This window comes from Mytilus edulis, chromosome 10, assembly GCF_963676685.1.
Source record: "Mytilus edulis chromosome 10, xbMytEdul2.2, whole genome shotgun sequence".
NCBI lineage: Eukaryota > Metazoa > Mollusca > Bivalvia > Mytilida > Mytilidae > Mytilus > Mytilus edulis.
In genome coordinates this window covers 29,313,345-29,328,709 of record NC_092353.1, presented here as the reverse complement: position 1 = coordinate 29,328,709, position 15,365 = coordinate 29,313,345, and the positions used below count along the sequence as shown (strand labels likewise).

The 15,365-nt window shown below is 33.6% G+C and overlaps 2 protein-coding genes across 2 annotated transcripts; one reads left to right on the top strand and one right to left on the bottom strand.

Moving 5' to 3' along the window:
• Positions 1-725: 725 nt before the first annotated feature.
• Positions 726-4,352, bottom strand: LOC139492689 (GTPase IMAP family member 9-like). Its single transcript, XM_071280840.1, is given in 3 exon segments — positions 726-1,489; positions 1,492-2,055; positions 4,253-4,352. Coding segments are annotated over 3 exon segments (1,287 nt in total). The 3' UTR covers positions 726-866.
• A 2,575-nt stretch (positions 4,353-6,927) lies between these two features.
• On the top strand, positions 6,928-10,031 carry LOC139490842 (GTPase IMAP family member 9-like). The gene is made up of 3 exons (XM_071277910.1): positions 6,928-7,314; positions 7,800-7,922; positions 8,906-10,031. Exons 1-3 carry the CDS (start codon positions 7,161-7,163, stop codon positions 9,967-9,969), a joined length of 1,341 nt encoding a protein of 446 aa, XP_071134011.1. The 5' UTR covers positions 6,928-7,160; the 3' UTR covers positions 9,970-10,031.
• The last annotated feature ends 5,334 nt before the right edge of the window (positions 10,032-15,365 follow it).

Genomic DNA, 15,365 nt, shown 5'->3' with positions numbered 1-15,365 from the left:
TTCACTGTAACATATACATTGAACGACAAATATATGTGACGTATCAAATTTTCTGACGTCAAACACGCGAATCAATGAATGTGTTTGTAGATAGATGTTTTTGTGTTCTGTTAAGTTGTTCCTTTTAAAATTGTTACACGATGATGACTGCTGTGCCCATATTTTGACTATTTTATTTATTATGTCTGTTAAGTTCACGCATCATTGTAAATATAACGGAATTTGACGAGACTGTCATCAAAGTGAGAGGGTTAGGGTTTCTACATTTGAAAATGCCTGTACCAAGTCAGGGATATGACAGTTCTTGTCCATTTGTTTTTGATGTGTTTTGTTATTTGATTTTGCCATGTGATTATTGACTTTTCTGTTTAGATTTTCCATTAAGTTCAGTATTTTTTTTATTTTACTTTTTTTTCATAAATAACCTTCTTTAGTAATGGCTTAAATTGCTATTTCGCTGAAAGATTTTTTTTTTTAAAAGTTATTCCAATCCCGTCAAAAAAGAAGCAGCGTATTCCTTAGTAAATTTGAAAAAAAATACAAAAGCGAGAACTGCATATTATTCTATATTTCAAAAAAAAAAAGAATGCGCATGCCCTACAACAACCCGATGTGCAGCCTTTGTGAATGTGCAGGGGAAACTCGATCAGGTTAGAACTACATGTATCTTAGAAAACGGCTTGCTTTTTTTTTTTTAACAATTATAAAGGAATATAAAAGAAAAATTTGCACATTTGATTAAATTATGATTGGATTTTAAAGCACTGGATACAATGCTGGTCTGATAAAACACTAGTAGAAACACATAAAATAAGGATGAACTTTAAGGAGCATGTTAATGTTACCAATATATGAAGTAAATATGTTTATTTCAATTCAAAGAAGTTAAAGAATTTCATTCCAGCTTTTACCACACCTAAACCTAGCTTTTTGAAACCTTCAATGATATCAGACAGTGCTCCATCGTCATCATTTTCTACGTTGTTCCTTTCTTTTTGTCTAAGTTTGTCCGTTTCCATTTTTAATTTATACTCATCATCCTTTCGTTTAAGTTCTGTTTCTAGTTCTCGATTCTTTGCCACTATGTGTTTTTGTAATCTACGATTCGATTCGTCTAGTTCTCTTTGTAGTTGCTCCTTTTCTATCATAGTACTCCTTATTTCCGACAATTTAATCTGTTGTTCTAATGATTTCAATGTGTTTTCTATCCTTCTTGAGGTCGACTCTTCCTCGATTCTATTTTTCTTAAAAATTTCTTTTTTTAATATCTTTTCATACTTGTTTTTTATTTGTGTCTCTAAATGTTCCTTTTCCTTTCTCTTCTGTTCTTCTAACTGTTTACGCTGCACATGCATCCTTCTTTGTAACGCTATCTCTGCTTCTTGAAATATTTCACTTGTATAACAGGACCCGTCATTATTAACGAGCTTACGATCGACAAGGTCATAAAATTCTACAACTTGTTTTTTTTAGTCTGTCCGGTCTCGTCGTTATTGAAAGCAATATAGCGATTATCACACTGTTGAATAATTAATGCCAGTTCCTTTGGTACTTTTCTAACGTAATCACAGATTGACTGATTTTGTTTTGAAAGGTCGTCTTTCCTGGTGAACAGAACTATCATATGTCGCAACATTCCCTCACCGAAATGATCGACAAAATACCTGACTGTGTCTTGTTCTTCTTTCGTGAATCTACCGATACCAATAACTAGCACCATAGCGTGCGGCCCTGGAGACGTCATTCCAATGCATTTTACTATTTCCGTTGTAATCGTTGCGTTCGCCATTCCAGTATCAAAAAGTCCGGGTGTATCAACAACTATTATTTTCTTTCCATTTCGAGTAGACTTCCCCCGTGTGCACTTGCTAGTTATGGAGGAAGCAGAAACCATGGATTCGAACTGCTCTTTACCAAGAAGAGAGTTTCCAGTGGCACTTTTCCCAGATCCTGTTCTTCCAATTAGAACTATACGTATTTCATTACTAGCTTCAAAGTCTGTATATTTTGAATCTAAAATTTTACAAATGAAAAATACAAAGTCAAATGTAAAGTCTTCTTACAGTTTAGTTATAAGCAGCAAAATAGTAAAAACCCAAAACAACTCAACAAAACCAAGATGGCAATGTACTTAACCTAACCATATAACTTGTTCTAGTCGTGCAATTAACTGTTTCGGTGAAATTGAAATCCTTTATATAAAGGTATATCACGGGTAGTAAGGTTGTCGTATCGAGGAGCGTTTAGTACACAAATTTTGTCAAATTTGATTAAGTTGGTCATGGATAAATTAGGTTAGTTCCCAGAACGATTGCCTTAATTCTTTTCAAATGAGTACATCAAAGAAAAATTGCATGTTTAAATCTATATTATATTGTAAGTCAAACTATCTTAAATGAAATTGTTGTTTTAAAGAAAGAAACGAAGGATAATCAAAATTATAAATTGGTACTGTTTGGTTAAGTGTCTATAAATTCGTCATGGTTTTGATTAAATTTGTCATGGTTTAGATCCAAATTTAAACATATTTTTTCACCTTAATATTAATAGTTTGTGAAAAAATGAAGTAAGACCATTTAACGATTGTCTTCGAAATTTCAAGCCAGAAAAGCCTTAAAAAAAGTTGGTGAGCGTTATCGGCAAAACGTACATTTATACATTTTTTTTGTGTGTTCCTACAATATGATTTATATAGCCACTGCTATTTTTAACTGGCATTCGACATAATGAATTAAAAAAATGTTCAGTTTCAGCTAAACTCTTTTCTTTATACGTCCAAGATGGACATCTGCCCGGGATATTAATCGTGAGAGGTGTTTAAGGGTTGTATTATTAAAAGTTGTCACATTGACAATCATATCATATCTTCTTTTTTTATATTATGTTTTATTTTAAGGCGTTCGAGGAAGTGCTTTATAACTTGGTTATATATGATAGCAATATGTAGAAAATAGTGTAGTGAATGAATGTGTCTTTAAAAATGAAACTTTCGGATTTTTTTGTAGTTGATATTGGGCCACTTCTTCGAGCACATGTTTATGCCCGCGTCACACTGTCCCGATTTTTACGTCGATGACAACACGATTATGGAAATTTTCAAAATCGGGACTGATCGTATCCAGATCGGGCTATTCGTAGTGCCATCTTTAACCATCGTAGAACCATCGGCCACTTTTTCTAGCCTTCAGGGACAACTTCGGGAAGGGTTCTAAATTTTTTAACATGTTAAAAAATCCCCGAAGGTGCGTCCGATGTTGAGGGTTCGTATTGAGTTCGTATCACCATCCTCACCATCGTAATGTCACCGGGAATGCATCTTTGAACATCGTATTGCATTCGTGTTTCCATCGTTTCCATCGGGCAGTTTTGACATTACGATGTCTACACGAATGAATCACGAAGCTACCCGAAGGTCTTACGATGGCAACACGACTTCGTGAAGACCTCGTAATCCCGTCGTGTTGCCATCGAATAAAAGTACGAAGGCGACAAGATGGAACTACGACGGCAATAAATCCAGCTAAATGTAAGTTAATTTTTGCGCTAAAATACATTTAAAGTGCCATGCGCGATATGCACTGGTCAGTCTAATACGACAGTTAAGGAAGACGTTCACAAAACATGGAGCTCATATCATATGATACTATGAGAACAAGAAAGTCGACAGCGGCGTTGTTTCTATTAATTCAAACGGAACAAGAAGAGCAGCTGTTACAGGCTCAGGGTTTACAAGTAAAATATTATTTTTTGTCAATTTTTCATATCAAGTAACATAATGAAAATCATAAATGCGCCTCGTACACCAACACTGCAGGTACACGTATATAGGGAAACCAACTTTTTCTTCATTATTCTGATTTTTTATGTATCGACTGAGTTGTTGTCACACGAATGTTTACTCCATAACCATTATGTTTCTATATGTCATATTTTGCCGCATTTGTTGCTTTCCCCACATCCTCCCTTTTGTCTATATTATTATGATATTCTCCTGGAAAGAGCTATTTTTGAATAAAAGGGATCAACGAACCCATTACCTTACCTTTAAGATAGATCAGTAAACATGGGCATAATTATGGGTGATTATTCAGACTAGTGCACACATTTTACAGTTCAAACAAGGCAATGCCGAGCGTGGCATCCCCTCGTATGTAACATATTGGGGACAAATATGGACACTATATTTGTATATGACACATACAGAAAATGGTAAATTGAATGTGCATATTTATATATTCAATATTGATCAAACAATTTAAAACGCGTGATGCGGTAAATGCATTGTAAGCTTTTAGACATCGTATGGCCATCGCGCCATCATCGTAATCCATCGTGTAGCCTTCGTAATCCATCGTGTAGCCTTCGTGATCCATCGTGTAGGCTTCGGCTGAGATATAAAGCTTAAATACCCGTCTTCGGTTAACCTTCGTATGTCCATCTTTTGCTATCGTATATAATTTCGGCACCATCGTACAGACTTCGTTATTCATCGTACTTGCTTCGGTCACTTTTTGGTATTTTAACGAGATCGGGACCAACTTCGTACGAACTTACAATTTTCGCATTCGGGTGTCCATCGTATATAAAAATCGGGACAGTGTGACGCGGGCATTACAAAATTTCAGCCAATTTTTTTAAAAGATGCTAAACGAAGTACATACAGAGAATTTGTGAAAATCAATTTGTAAAAGAATAATAACCTCCTTCTCCCTAGTTTCCACTTGTATATTAGTGTTTTCATTTACTATTTAAATAATAACATTGAGAAAGGAAATGGGGAATGTGTCAAAGCGACAACAACCCGACCATAAAGCAGACAACAGCCGAAGGCCACCAATGGGTCTTCAGTGTAGCGAGAAACCCCCGCACACGGAGGCGTCTTTCAGCTGGACCCTTAAAAATATGTATACTAGTTCAGTGATGATGAACGTCATACTAACTCCGAATTATACACAAGAAACTAAAATTAAAAATCGTACAAGACTAACAAAGGCGAGAGGCTCCTGACTTGGGACAGGCGCAAAATTGCGGCGGGGTTAAACATATGTTTATGAGATCGCAACCCTCCCCCTATACCTCTAGCCAATGTAGAAAAGTAAACGCATAACAAGACACACATTAAAATTCAGTTCAAGAGAAGTCCGATTCCGATGTCAGAAGATGTAACAAAAGAAAATAAACAAAATGACAATAATACATAAATAACAACAGACTACTAGCAGTTAACTGATATGCCAGCTCCAGACCTCAATTTAACTGATTGAAAGATTATGTCTTCATCATATGAATATTAGGCACAATTTCTCTTGTTAGGGGTTTAGTATCATACTAACATAAAATATATGAGAAGAACATAACCCGTGTCATGCCAACAACTGGTTTTTTTTTTAAATAAATGTGTTTAGTTCTGGTGCAAAAACCCTATAAGTGAATCAATATTAAAGCCAAACTGTGCAATCTTTAATGACCTGACAACAGTATCGTAACTATATCCCTTCTTAATAAGTCTGTTTAAAGCTTAAGGTTTTGTAAGCTTTTGAGGTGATCACTGAAATTTTTGTGCTTTGTAAAGAATATTACCACAAAAGATTGGATGTGAAATACCTGAACGTATAAGATGTCTGCATGTTGAGTTATATTTACGAACGAATTATTTCCTTATATGGATGATAACATTTTGTAAATGTTTTGACTAGTTTGTGATATCGAAAACCCTGGTGTAATAATTTTTCAGTAATACAAAAAACATGGCATTGGCGGCATCTGCTCCCAAGAATTGAGATGTTAGACTGTTATTAGCAAATTTACAATAAACGGAGGATAACTTGTAATAATTTGACTTTTCAAAATTTTAGATTTTAATAACTGATGACATTTGTCCTTTTTACCAATTAAAAATATGCTTTTGTGAGTTGAGGGTACATACTAAACATAGAGTCGTAACTACAATCCCCTTCCCTTTCATGAATGTGACCTACCGAATTAGACTATTTACCGGATTTGTAATCACATAAGCAACACGACGGGTGCCACATGTGGAGCAGGATCTGCTTACCCTTCCGGAGCACCTGCATATAGTAACACAACAACACAAATTTAATCTACATACGGCCTAAAACGCTGGACACTTGCCTCGATTCTACATAGGTTGTGGTGAAATTCATTTTTTATGAAAGAAGACTGCTTTTTCATTTTTTCCTCTTGTGTTAATTACTTTGAATAAGGGCTAGTAATGTGGTGTATCTTGCTGTGTGGTGCTGCAATGGTGATTTTCTTGTTATCTTTTCTTTTCTTGTATTATGGAAAGAAGACGTAAGCAAAATTGGTTCCCATGGGATTGTCGATTGTCAATTCTACAACAGGACCCCAAATGTATATAAGCTGTGAAACCACCAAGAGTATCTGATGCTCTATATGAACATTTCTGAACAAAGCAACCGAAAAACTGCTTGTGATAATCTATAAGCACACACAAAAATATGTATACGGTTGACATTAACAATGAAAACCCAAATTAGAATTGTTGACCTATCATTTATTGAATATATGAATGGTTGCAAGTATTTCAGAAACGAGATAAAGTTTTACAATCAAACAGATAATTTGAGAACAAAACTACTGGTATACAAGCATTCTATACACATATAGCTTTTGTTAAATGTATTAACAATGGACAGACATACGGACGGATTAAATAACAATGGTGTGACGGTCGTATGATTTATTTTTACAAGTGACTATTTCAACATGTAAGAGAATAAAAGATCCTGGCGAAATTGTCGTTATGTATTTCAGTAAAGAATATGTTCTTTAAACGGTGAAGTACTTAATTGGAAATGTAGTTATTTTTTGTCATATATATAGAAATAAAATTTCCTTTTTCTTATGACGTGAATGACTAACAGCAAGTTATAGATATATCAAGAAGTTAAAATGTACGAAAGGAAGATATACTTGAGAAATCCGTCCTTCTATTAAAATGATACGAAACCTCTATTATCAATTAGAATTCTTCCTTACATACGAAGTCCATTCATTCATGCACATAGTAATGATGAGGAAAACTTATATAAATTAGACAAACTACAAAATAAACTTCCCGAAATTTTTTTGTATCAATTACAGTAAAGTACCCGTTATTAATCATTTATTGGTGAAGGATGTCACAGTGGATGTGTGATGGATGTACCTTTTTGAATGAACATTGGAGAAATAAGTGTAAAGTGTGTAAGAGTTTAAAGAGTAAAGATGACTATGGGGCTTCTGGTGGTGGAAATGAATCTGAAGACAGATCAGGATCGCACAAAGAGAAAGGTAAAACTTGATTGAATCATTTTATGTTAAAGTAAGAAACCTTAAAACATTTTTTTCTAAAATGATATTTTTCAAATTGGCCCAAATGAGTAGTTCAATTATATTGAGTATGGATGAAACACATTTGAAAAAAAAAAAGAATCTAAAATATAAAATATAAAAATAGATAATTTTTACAGTTGAATTTGTATCGGTTATACAAAAGACCTCTGATAGTCTATGTTTGTCTTCGTTTAATCTCATGTAAACTTCTATATATTATGGACAATTTAGTCTTGAGATGTAAACTTCTATATATTATGGACAATTTAGTCTTCAGATATTGTATATAGAAACATGTCCTGATGTATTTTAGTTATTTCAAACCTGAATTCAAATTGATGTCTTATTGTCGCATACATTAAATCCCTTCAGTTCATTAAATACCAAAGTCTTGATTAAAGATAACTTTTATATTCATGTATTTGATTTCTCAACTATTACAGATTGGACCTGCCCTAAATGTACATTTATAAACCAAACAACGAGTACAAAATGTGGAGTGTGCCGGTCCACGCATGAGACCGGATGTCATCCAGTGGAGAAACAGTCTAGCAACAACAACAAATGTAAGTATAATCTCGGGTTTAGCTAAGAATATGGAAATCCCTCTTAGAACAACTATGGCATTTCAACTAAATTTCAATGTAGGTTCCATTTCAGAAAGTTTAAACCCAAATTTCCGGTTAAAGGAGCATTCCTTTGTGCACGTAGAACAACAACTCCACTCTTATCGTATTGCTTTGGTAGTGTTTTGTCAATAAGGCTAAACTCTTATTCTGGTGGAATGTATTGCATCATTCGAAACCCGGTGCATGCAGAATTTAGCTCTGATGAGTATCTGTACGCTTACTTACTAAATCCACTTCGTCACAAGTGGGACATAGAGCGACTGCAGTTTCTCTTCATTTCTTTCTGTCCATGGCTGTTCGTTTTGTTTCTTTCCAGGTCGTCCCAATTTTGCTCGGTATCTGTATGAAATCGGAACAATTATTTCAATAAATTAAAGAAATAATATCGTTGTAAATTACACTGTAAAATTTCATTTCATTGTAGTGGAACATGACGTCTGAAGTATTCAGTTAAGTTATATGAACCATGAAGTTCGGATAATACAATCTTTTTTTTTTAAACTATACTTACACTTCAACTTCTAGATAAAATAAGTTAAACATTTATTAGATCAAAAAAAGGAGTATGAGTTTTCGTCAATAAGACAGCACCCGAACAATACATTACACAAAAAGCTATATCTGGTATAAAATACGGGCCTCACAAATATCGTTTGATAGTTCTAAAAAACTGGTAATTATGAATTAATTACAGCAATCTTATCGTTGTCATTCCGTTCAACTTGCAAATAATTCCTTTGATTCTGGAAACATAAAACTCACACAAAGTACTAGAATAAATCATATTTAAACCAGTTTTTAATTATAATAGTCCGGAATTTCAAATCTATTTATTTTGAATATTTAAGTGTACTTGTTTTAGAACATGTAATGCGATATTCTAAAAAATATCTACATAAACCTATTACATCTTTTTGCAGACTCGCCAGTCGGCGTAGAAGATAATGAAATTCGAATAGTACTTATCGGAAGAACAGGAACTGGAAAAAGTGCAACAGGAAATAATCTTTTAGGTCACGATCATTTCCGATCCCTTACTTCCGGTTCTTCGGTAACCGAAAAATGTAAACGCGGAGAATCAAAACGGAAAGGAAAAAAAGTAGTTATTGTTGATACACCGGGTTTATTCGATACAGGAGCGACGAATGAAACTGTTACTAAGGAGATAATTAAATGTATCGGGATGACGTCACCTGGACCTCACGCAATGGTCCTGGTTGTTAGTGTTGGTAGATTTACTAAGGAAGAACAAGACACAGTCAAACATTTTGTAGACCATTTTGGAGCAGGTGTTGTTGACCACATGATTGTTCTTTTTACCAGAAAGGATGACCTTTCAAAATCGAATCAAACAATTGGTCAATATGTTAAAACGGTTCCTAGTAATCTTAAAACTATTCTGAGTCAGTGCGGAAATAGATTCATTGCGTTTAACAATGATGCGGTAGGACAGTCAAAGACAGATCAAGTTGATGATTTTTATAAAATGGTGGAGTCCATGTGCAATGACAATGGCGGTTCTTGTTATACAAACGAATTATACAAGGAAGCAGAGTCTGCACTACAGAGGAGGATGCGTATAGAAAGGGAAAGACTTGAAGAGCAAAAGGAAAGAGAAAAAGATAAGATAAAAAACGAAGTACAATCTAAATATAAAAGGAAACTTGAACACGAAAAAAAGGCGAAAAGTAAATTAGAAGAAGATTTAAAATCCAAAAAAATACAGTCAGATAAAGACAGAGAAAATCTACAGAAGCAACTCGAAGAAGCAAGCAAAAGAATGAAACGGGAGTTAGGGAAGAAGGACAAGGAATTACGCGAGCAAATAAAGAAAACGGAAGATGAATTCAAACAAAAAATGACCGAAGATGCCTTAAAAACCAATCAAAGAAATAACGTAGAAAACGAAAAAGGCGATTTTTTTTCTGATCTTATGGGAGGATTGGTTACTGCTGGCAAAAAACTTTTAAAATTATTTTTTTAAAACGGTTGAAAGCATAAAAGGAACAAAAGTTGAAATCCAGATTGAATAAAAGTTGTACTTGTTTTGTTATCCTGGACTTCGTTTCTCCCAATATACTCCAAGGTATCAAAGTTTATATGACGATGAACAAAATGATACTAGATAAAAGTATATCGATTAATTATTGGCATTGGACGACACCCATAGCAATGCCTACATAAAACAATGTCCATGAAATCATTAGATGAATATAAAATTAAATAAATCAGAAAAAGGGGATGCATTTTAAAATTCAATTTCTGTTGATACCGACAGAAATATATAGAAAGTTGTGAAGAACCAGATCTAAATCCATAGTGTGGTCTCCAAACTCCTGTCTCATCAACTAGATAAGATATCTCTTAAACTTAAAAAATGAATAAATAAAGACGGCTTCCGATATAAACATAACGAGTGTTGTTGTGGTGTTCTTTTTAAAAAGGGACACTCTCTTACATCGGGAATACAATTTCCATTTATACTGTATGAACGGATAGTGTATTTGATACACATATGCTCGGTTTTACTTGTCCTAGGAATCAGGAGGGGAGGGTTAATGTGGAAAAGGGGGAGGGATCGTTAACCATAACGTATATACCAATTTACGGCCTTAAACAACAGAAACATTTCATCAGTACCAATATTTTACATATGTCCAGCTACGTTTTCACAGTCTTTAAATCCTTATATGATCTACGTCTTAGTATCAATACCAATTTGAGTACGTTTAAGTTTTTGTTACGGTTGGAAGTCGTGCTTTTAAAAAACAAGAGTGCACACACTGAAATGTCTCGCCTTCTATACTAATCATTGATATTATGTTGATAGTCCTAAGTATAAAGCTAAGCTTTATTACAACTGTCACATAAACTTAACATTAACCAAGATAACTAAACAAAGACCAATGAACCTTGAAAACGAGGTCAAGGTCAGATGAACCAAGCCAGGCAGACATGTACTGCTAACAATGCTTCTATACAACATATATAGTTGACCCATTACTTATAGTTTAAGAAAAATAGACCAAAACACAAAAACTTAACACTGTGCAATGAACCGTGAAAATGAGGTCACAGTCAAATAAAACCTGCGCAACTGACATAAAGATCATAAAATATTTCCATACACCAAATATAGTTGACCTATGGCATACAGTATTAGATAAAAAGACAGAAACTCAAAAACTTAACTTTGACCACTGAACCATGAAAATGAGGTGAAGGTCACATGACATCTGCCCGCTAGACATGTACACCTTACAATCATTCCATACAACAAATATAGTAGACCTATTGCATATAGTATGAAAAAAATAGACAAAAACACAAAAATTTAACTATAACCACTGAACCATGAAAATGAGGTCAAGGTCAGATGACACCTGCCAGTTGGACATGTACACCTAACAGTCCTTCCATACACCGAATATACTAGCCCTATTGCTTATAGTATCTGAGATATGGACTTGACCACCAAAACTTAACCTTGTTCACTGATCCATGAAATGAGGTCGAGGTCAAGTGAAAACTGTCTGACAGACATGAGGACCTTGCAAGGTACGCACATATTAAATATAATTATTCTATTATTTATAATAAGAGAGAATTCAACATTACAAAAAATTTGAACTTTTTTTTTCAAGTGGTCACTGAACCATGAAAATGAGGTCAAGGACATTGGACATGTGACTGACGGAAACTTCGTAACATGAAGCATCTATATACAAAGTATGAAGCATCCTGGTCTTCCTCCTTCTAAAATATAAAGCTTTTAAGAAGTGAGCTAACACCGCCGCCGCCGTAGCCGCCGCCGGATCACTATCCCTATGTCGAGCTTTCTGCAACAAAAGTTGCAGGCTCGACAAAAACGGCATTTCCTTAAAACAAGCTGTGTTACTTAATAAACTTGTTTAATTGTTCATATGAGGCTGCTTTCATATAAGCTTTTTATGAACAATGAAAAGAAGCCAGAATTGTCCTTTAAGTTCCAATTTCACTATAAAGATAATGCCCTCTCACTTAATAGTTCAAAGTTTGATTTTCATGTAGAACGCATTGCGTTTGAAATATAAGGATGATATAAAGGACAGTGCTCGTGTCTCGAGAAACATCGCTAAATATGAGTGTCGGTCATATCTTAAAGAGTATATAGACAAAAGATACTTGCATGAAATTACAATAAAGTTGAAAAAATAAAATATAACCAGTATAATAGAAACATCATATAGTGCAAGTACAACAACGCTAAAATAATGCCGTTTCAAATAATACTAAAGTACTTAAATAACTTAGAAAGAAATCATGTTGTTCTATAGTCTCAAGTCCTTTACGAAAACTGAAGTAATACATTATCTTATGCAAAGTAATATTTGTGTAAAATTTCATTATAGAAAAATTTGTAGAAGCATTTTAGCATTTCTTCATACAGCATGTTCTCATCTATAAACTACTTGATTTGATTTATCCGTCTGGTGATTGAACAAGAACTGTATCACATTAACAAGAGAAGTGTAATAGCCAGACCAAAATACCAAGGATTAATGAATCATGAACTTGTTTGATAATTTTTGTTTAATCATATTTCTACAATTTTCCCCATATTTTTGTGTATAATGTACTTGCATTTACTGTTGTACTTGGCTAAACAAATTTGATATTTTAAAAGTTTCAACGGCCACATCAAGGACACATATATACATTAAAGAAGATACAATAAGTACATGGACATAAGGGAGAGGGAAAAAGAAAATGTCCTGTTCCTCATATACTCCATATTGCAGCCCTCGATTCATATTTTTCCTGTTCTCATTTAATTATTTTTGTGCATATTAATGATACAAAAAACTGTCTTATGACTTCTCCAAAGTATCTATTTACCTTGTTGTATGATACTTGATTAATTCATATAAAGATCAGATTTAAATGTCGAAATGACCTGGTTTTTATTCTATTTTCACAATCCTTAAAGTAGTTTCAACGATACTTTTACGTTTCTTTTGGCAATCCTTTTTAACATCTGATATGATATTGATTTGAACAACGGTATACTACTGTTGCCTTTATTGCATTACTTTTCTTTATGTTTGTTTAGATAAGGACATTGTTTAGATTAACCTCATTCTTGAAGACGTTTGTATTATTTTCTGAAATTTAAATGAAGATGACAAATCAACTACAGAAAAAAAACACAACAAAATTTAAGTATAGAGATCCGCTAAATATTGTTGTCATTTCTTAAAAATGAAAACCCTGTTATTTACTTACATTGATTGTCTTTTTATTATCTAAAAATCATTTTATCATTTTACTTTTAATCCTTTTAACAATATAATGATGATGGCAAATTTGGGTTATCTTTCCTATATCTATTCACAATTCACAACTTGTCTCGTTCAAGATTGGGTTCAAAAGAAATTTGACATTCACGAAGTACATTTTTTTTTTCTTTTTTTCTGACGGATGTTTTTGGTACTCAGATGTTCCTGTTTTGCTTTTAATTATATGAGACGTTTTCTCACCGACACTATGTAAGACTGCCTTTTTGCCTTAAATGACCGATATGAAAAGATTTATAAAACTTGTGATATCTTGTAATGATCGTTGAAGATATTTTTGTACAAAGTAACACTACAAAGGTAAAGTGATATATCACTAAATCGATAATTCATGGCAGTAAAACAATTTGAAGATCAATTAAGGTAGGCGTTTAAGCAAGTCAAAACCTGAGATTGTCGATAAAGGTAAAGTTACCCACACGACAAAAGAGAGGCGGAAAATACTAAAGCGATATTCAAACTCAAAAATCGAAAATAAAAGGACGATGTCATGACAAAAACCCGATAAACTAAGTAGTTGCAAACAATAGTACACAAAATACACAAAAATAATCAATACCCCCTCCCCCTCCCCCCCAAAAAAAACCAAACCAAATCGGTGGTTATCGCAAATTCAACTGAAAGGTAAGCAAATTCTGCTCCACGTGTGGCACCCGTCGTGTTGCTCATGTAAGTAGAAACCTTGTGATATTCTTATTAAATAGGTAACACTTGAGAAAAAGAGGACAGAAGTGTGGTTACGACAAACGGAACTTATCTTTCAACCAACTCATGATGGCCAGCGTAACATCTTTGTTTAATAGCTTTAACAAAAGACTTAAATGGTCGATAAACATAGAAATGCATAGATGTTGAAACGCTTAAATGGTTGATAAACATAGAAATACATACATGTTGAAACACTGAGATGATCGAAAAACATAGAATAACATAGGTATTGAAACACTGCAACGATTAACTCACTTACAATTACTTAGTTGTTAAAACGCTGGAATGATCGACACACTTAGAGATACCTAGTTGTCGAGAAACTGGAATGATCGACACACTTAGAAAGACCTAGTTGTCGAGAAACTGGAATGATCTACACAGTTAGAATTTCCTAGGTGGAATGATCTGTTAAAGAACTATTCACGCGTATTAGACCGAAATGACCGGTTAATGATACATTACCCACATGATGAATAAACTGATCGGACAAGTAGAACCAATCAGTGCATCAACAAGCTTTTAACCGAGCCTGTCCAATGAGATTGTATCGATTGTTATTGCTGCCTCCTGACTGAAGTGAGCACTCCTCATCTTTTTTCTATATGCATATATATGAACAACTAAAAAACGAGTTTTTTTTTACAACGCCTAGCAGGTACACCAGAAGAATATCTTTCATTTTTGTTTATATCGAGAAGGTATATTGACACGGAATTATAAACATACAACCTACACGACCGCAATATTTGGGAAACAACATATTTACTGAGCTTACTTTATTTATCATTCCAATACATAAAGTTTATGTATTTGTTTAGAAATGAATGGAAGTGCCAAGTGTTACTTCAAGTTCACCTAATCATGGGTATCACTAGTTGAAAAGGAACGACAGCACATACTTCAGTTCATGAGTTAATGGTTGTGTTTGTGTTTACTTCGACGTATAATTTTAATTATCTCTTGGTATCTTCCCCCTTTTTTTGACGATAACAACTATTTCTATTCAAGGGTTTCCTTATATATAAATACCTAACTAGCCAGGGTCGTATACTTAGGGGTACCTGTATTTTTAACAGCTCTTTATTTTTTTAATGTGGATAGAAATGATTATATTGTTTTTGTTTAATTTTAAAGTTTGAATCGATGGTATGATTCATTTTAACCAATATTATAACCGCTGTTGTCTCTTTTAAATTTGGTTATCCTCATAGATGAATTTACATGAATTTCAAATATGCATTTATGTAGGGATGCCAAGATTAATCTACAAACTATATTTTTTTTACAAAAAATCATGTAATTACTGCGTTCTCTATCATTTATCAATTAAAAA

Excerpts from the sequence above, each read along its gene's own strand:
- LOC139490842 (XM_071277910.1), top strand. The coding sequence starts at position 7,161 with ATGTCACAGTGGATGTGTGATGGATGTACCTTTTTGAATGAACATTGG. Across the intron at positions 7,315-7,799 it reads AGGATCGCACAAAGAGAAAG|ATTGGACCTGCCCTAAATGT; the intron begins GTAAAACTTGAT and ends CAACTATTACAG. Across the intron at positions 7,923-8,905 it reads GTCTAGCAACAACAACAAAT|ACTCGCCAGTCGGCGTAGAA; the intron begins GTAAGTATAATC and ends ATCTTTTTGCAG.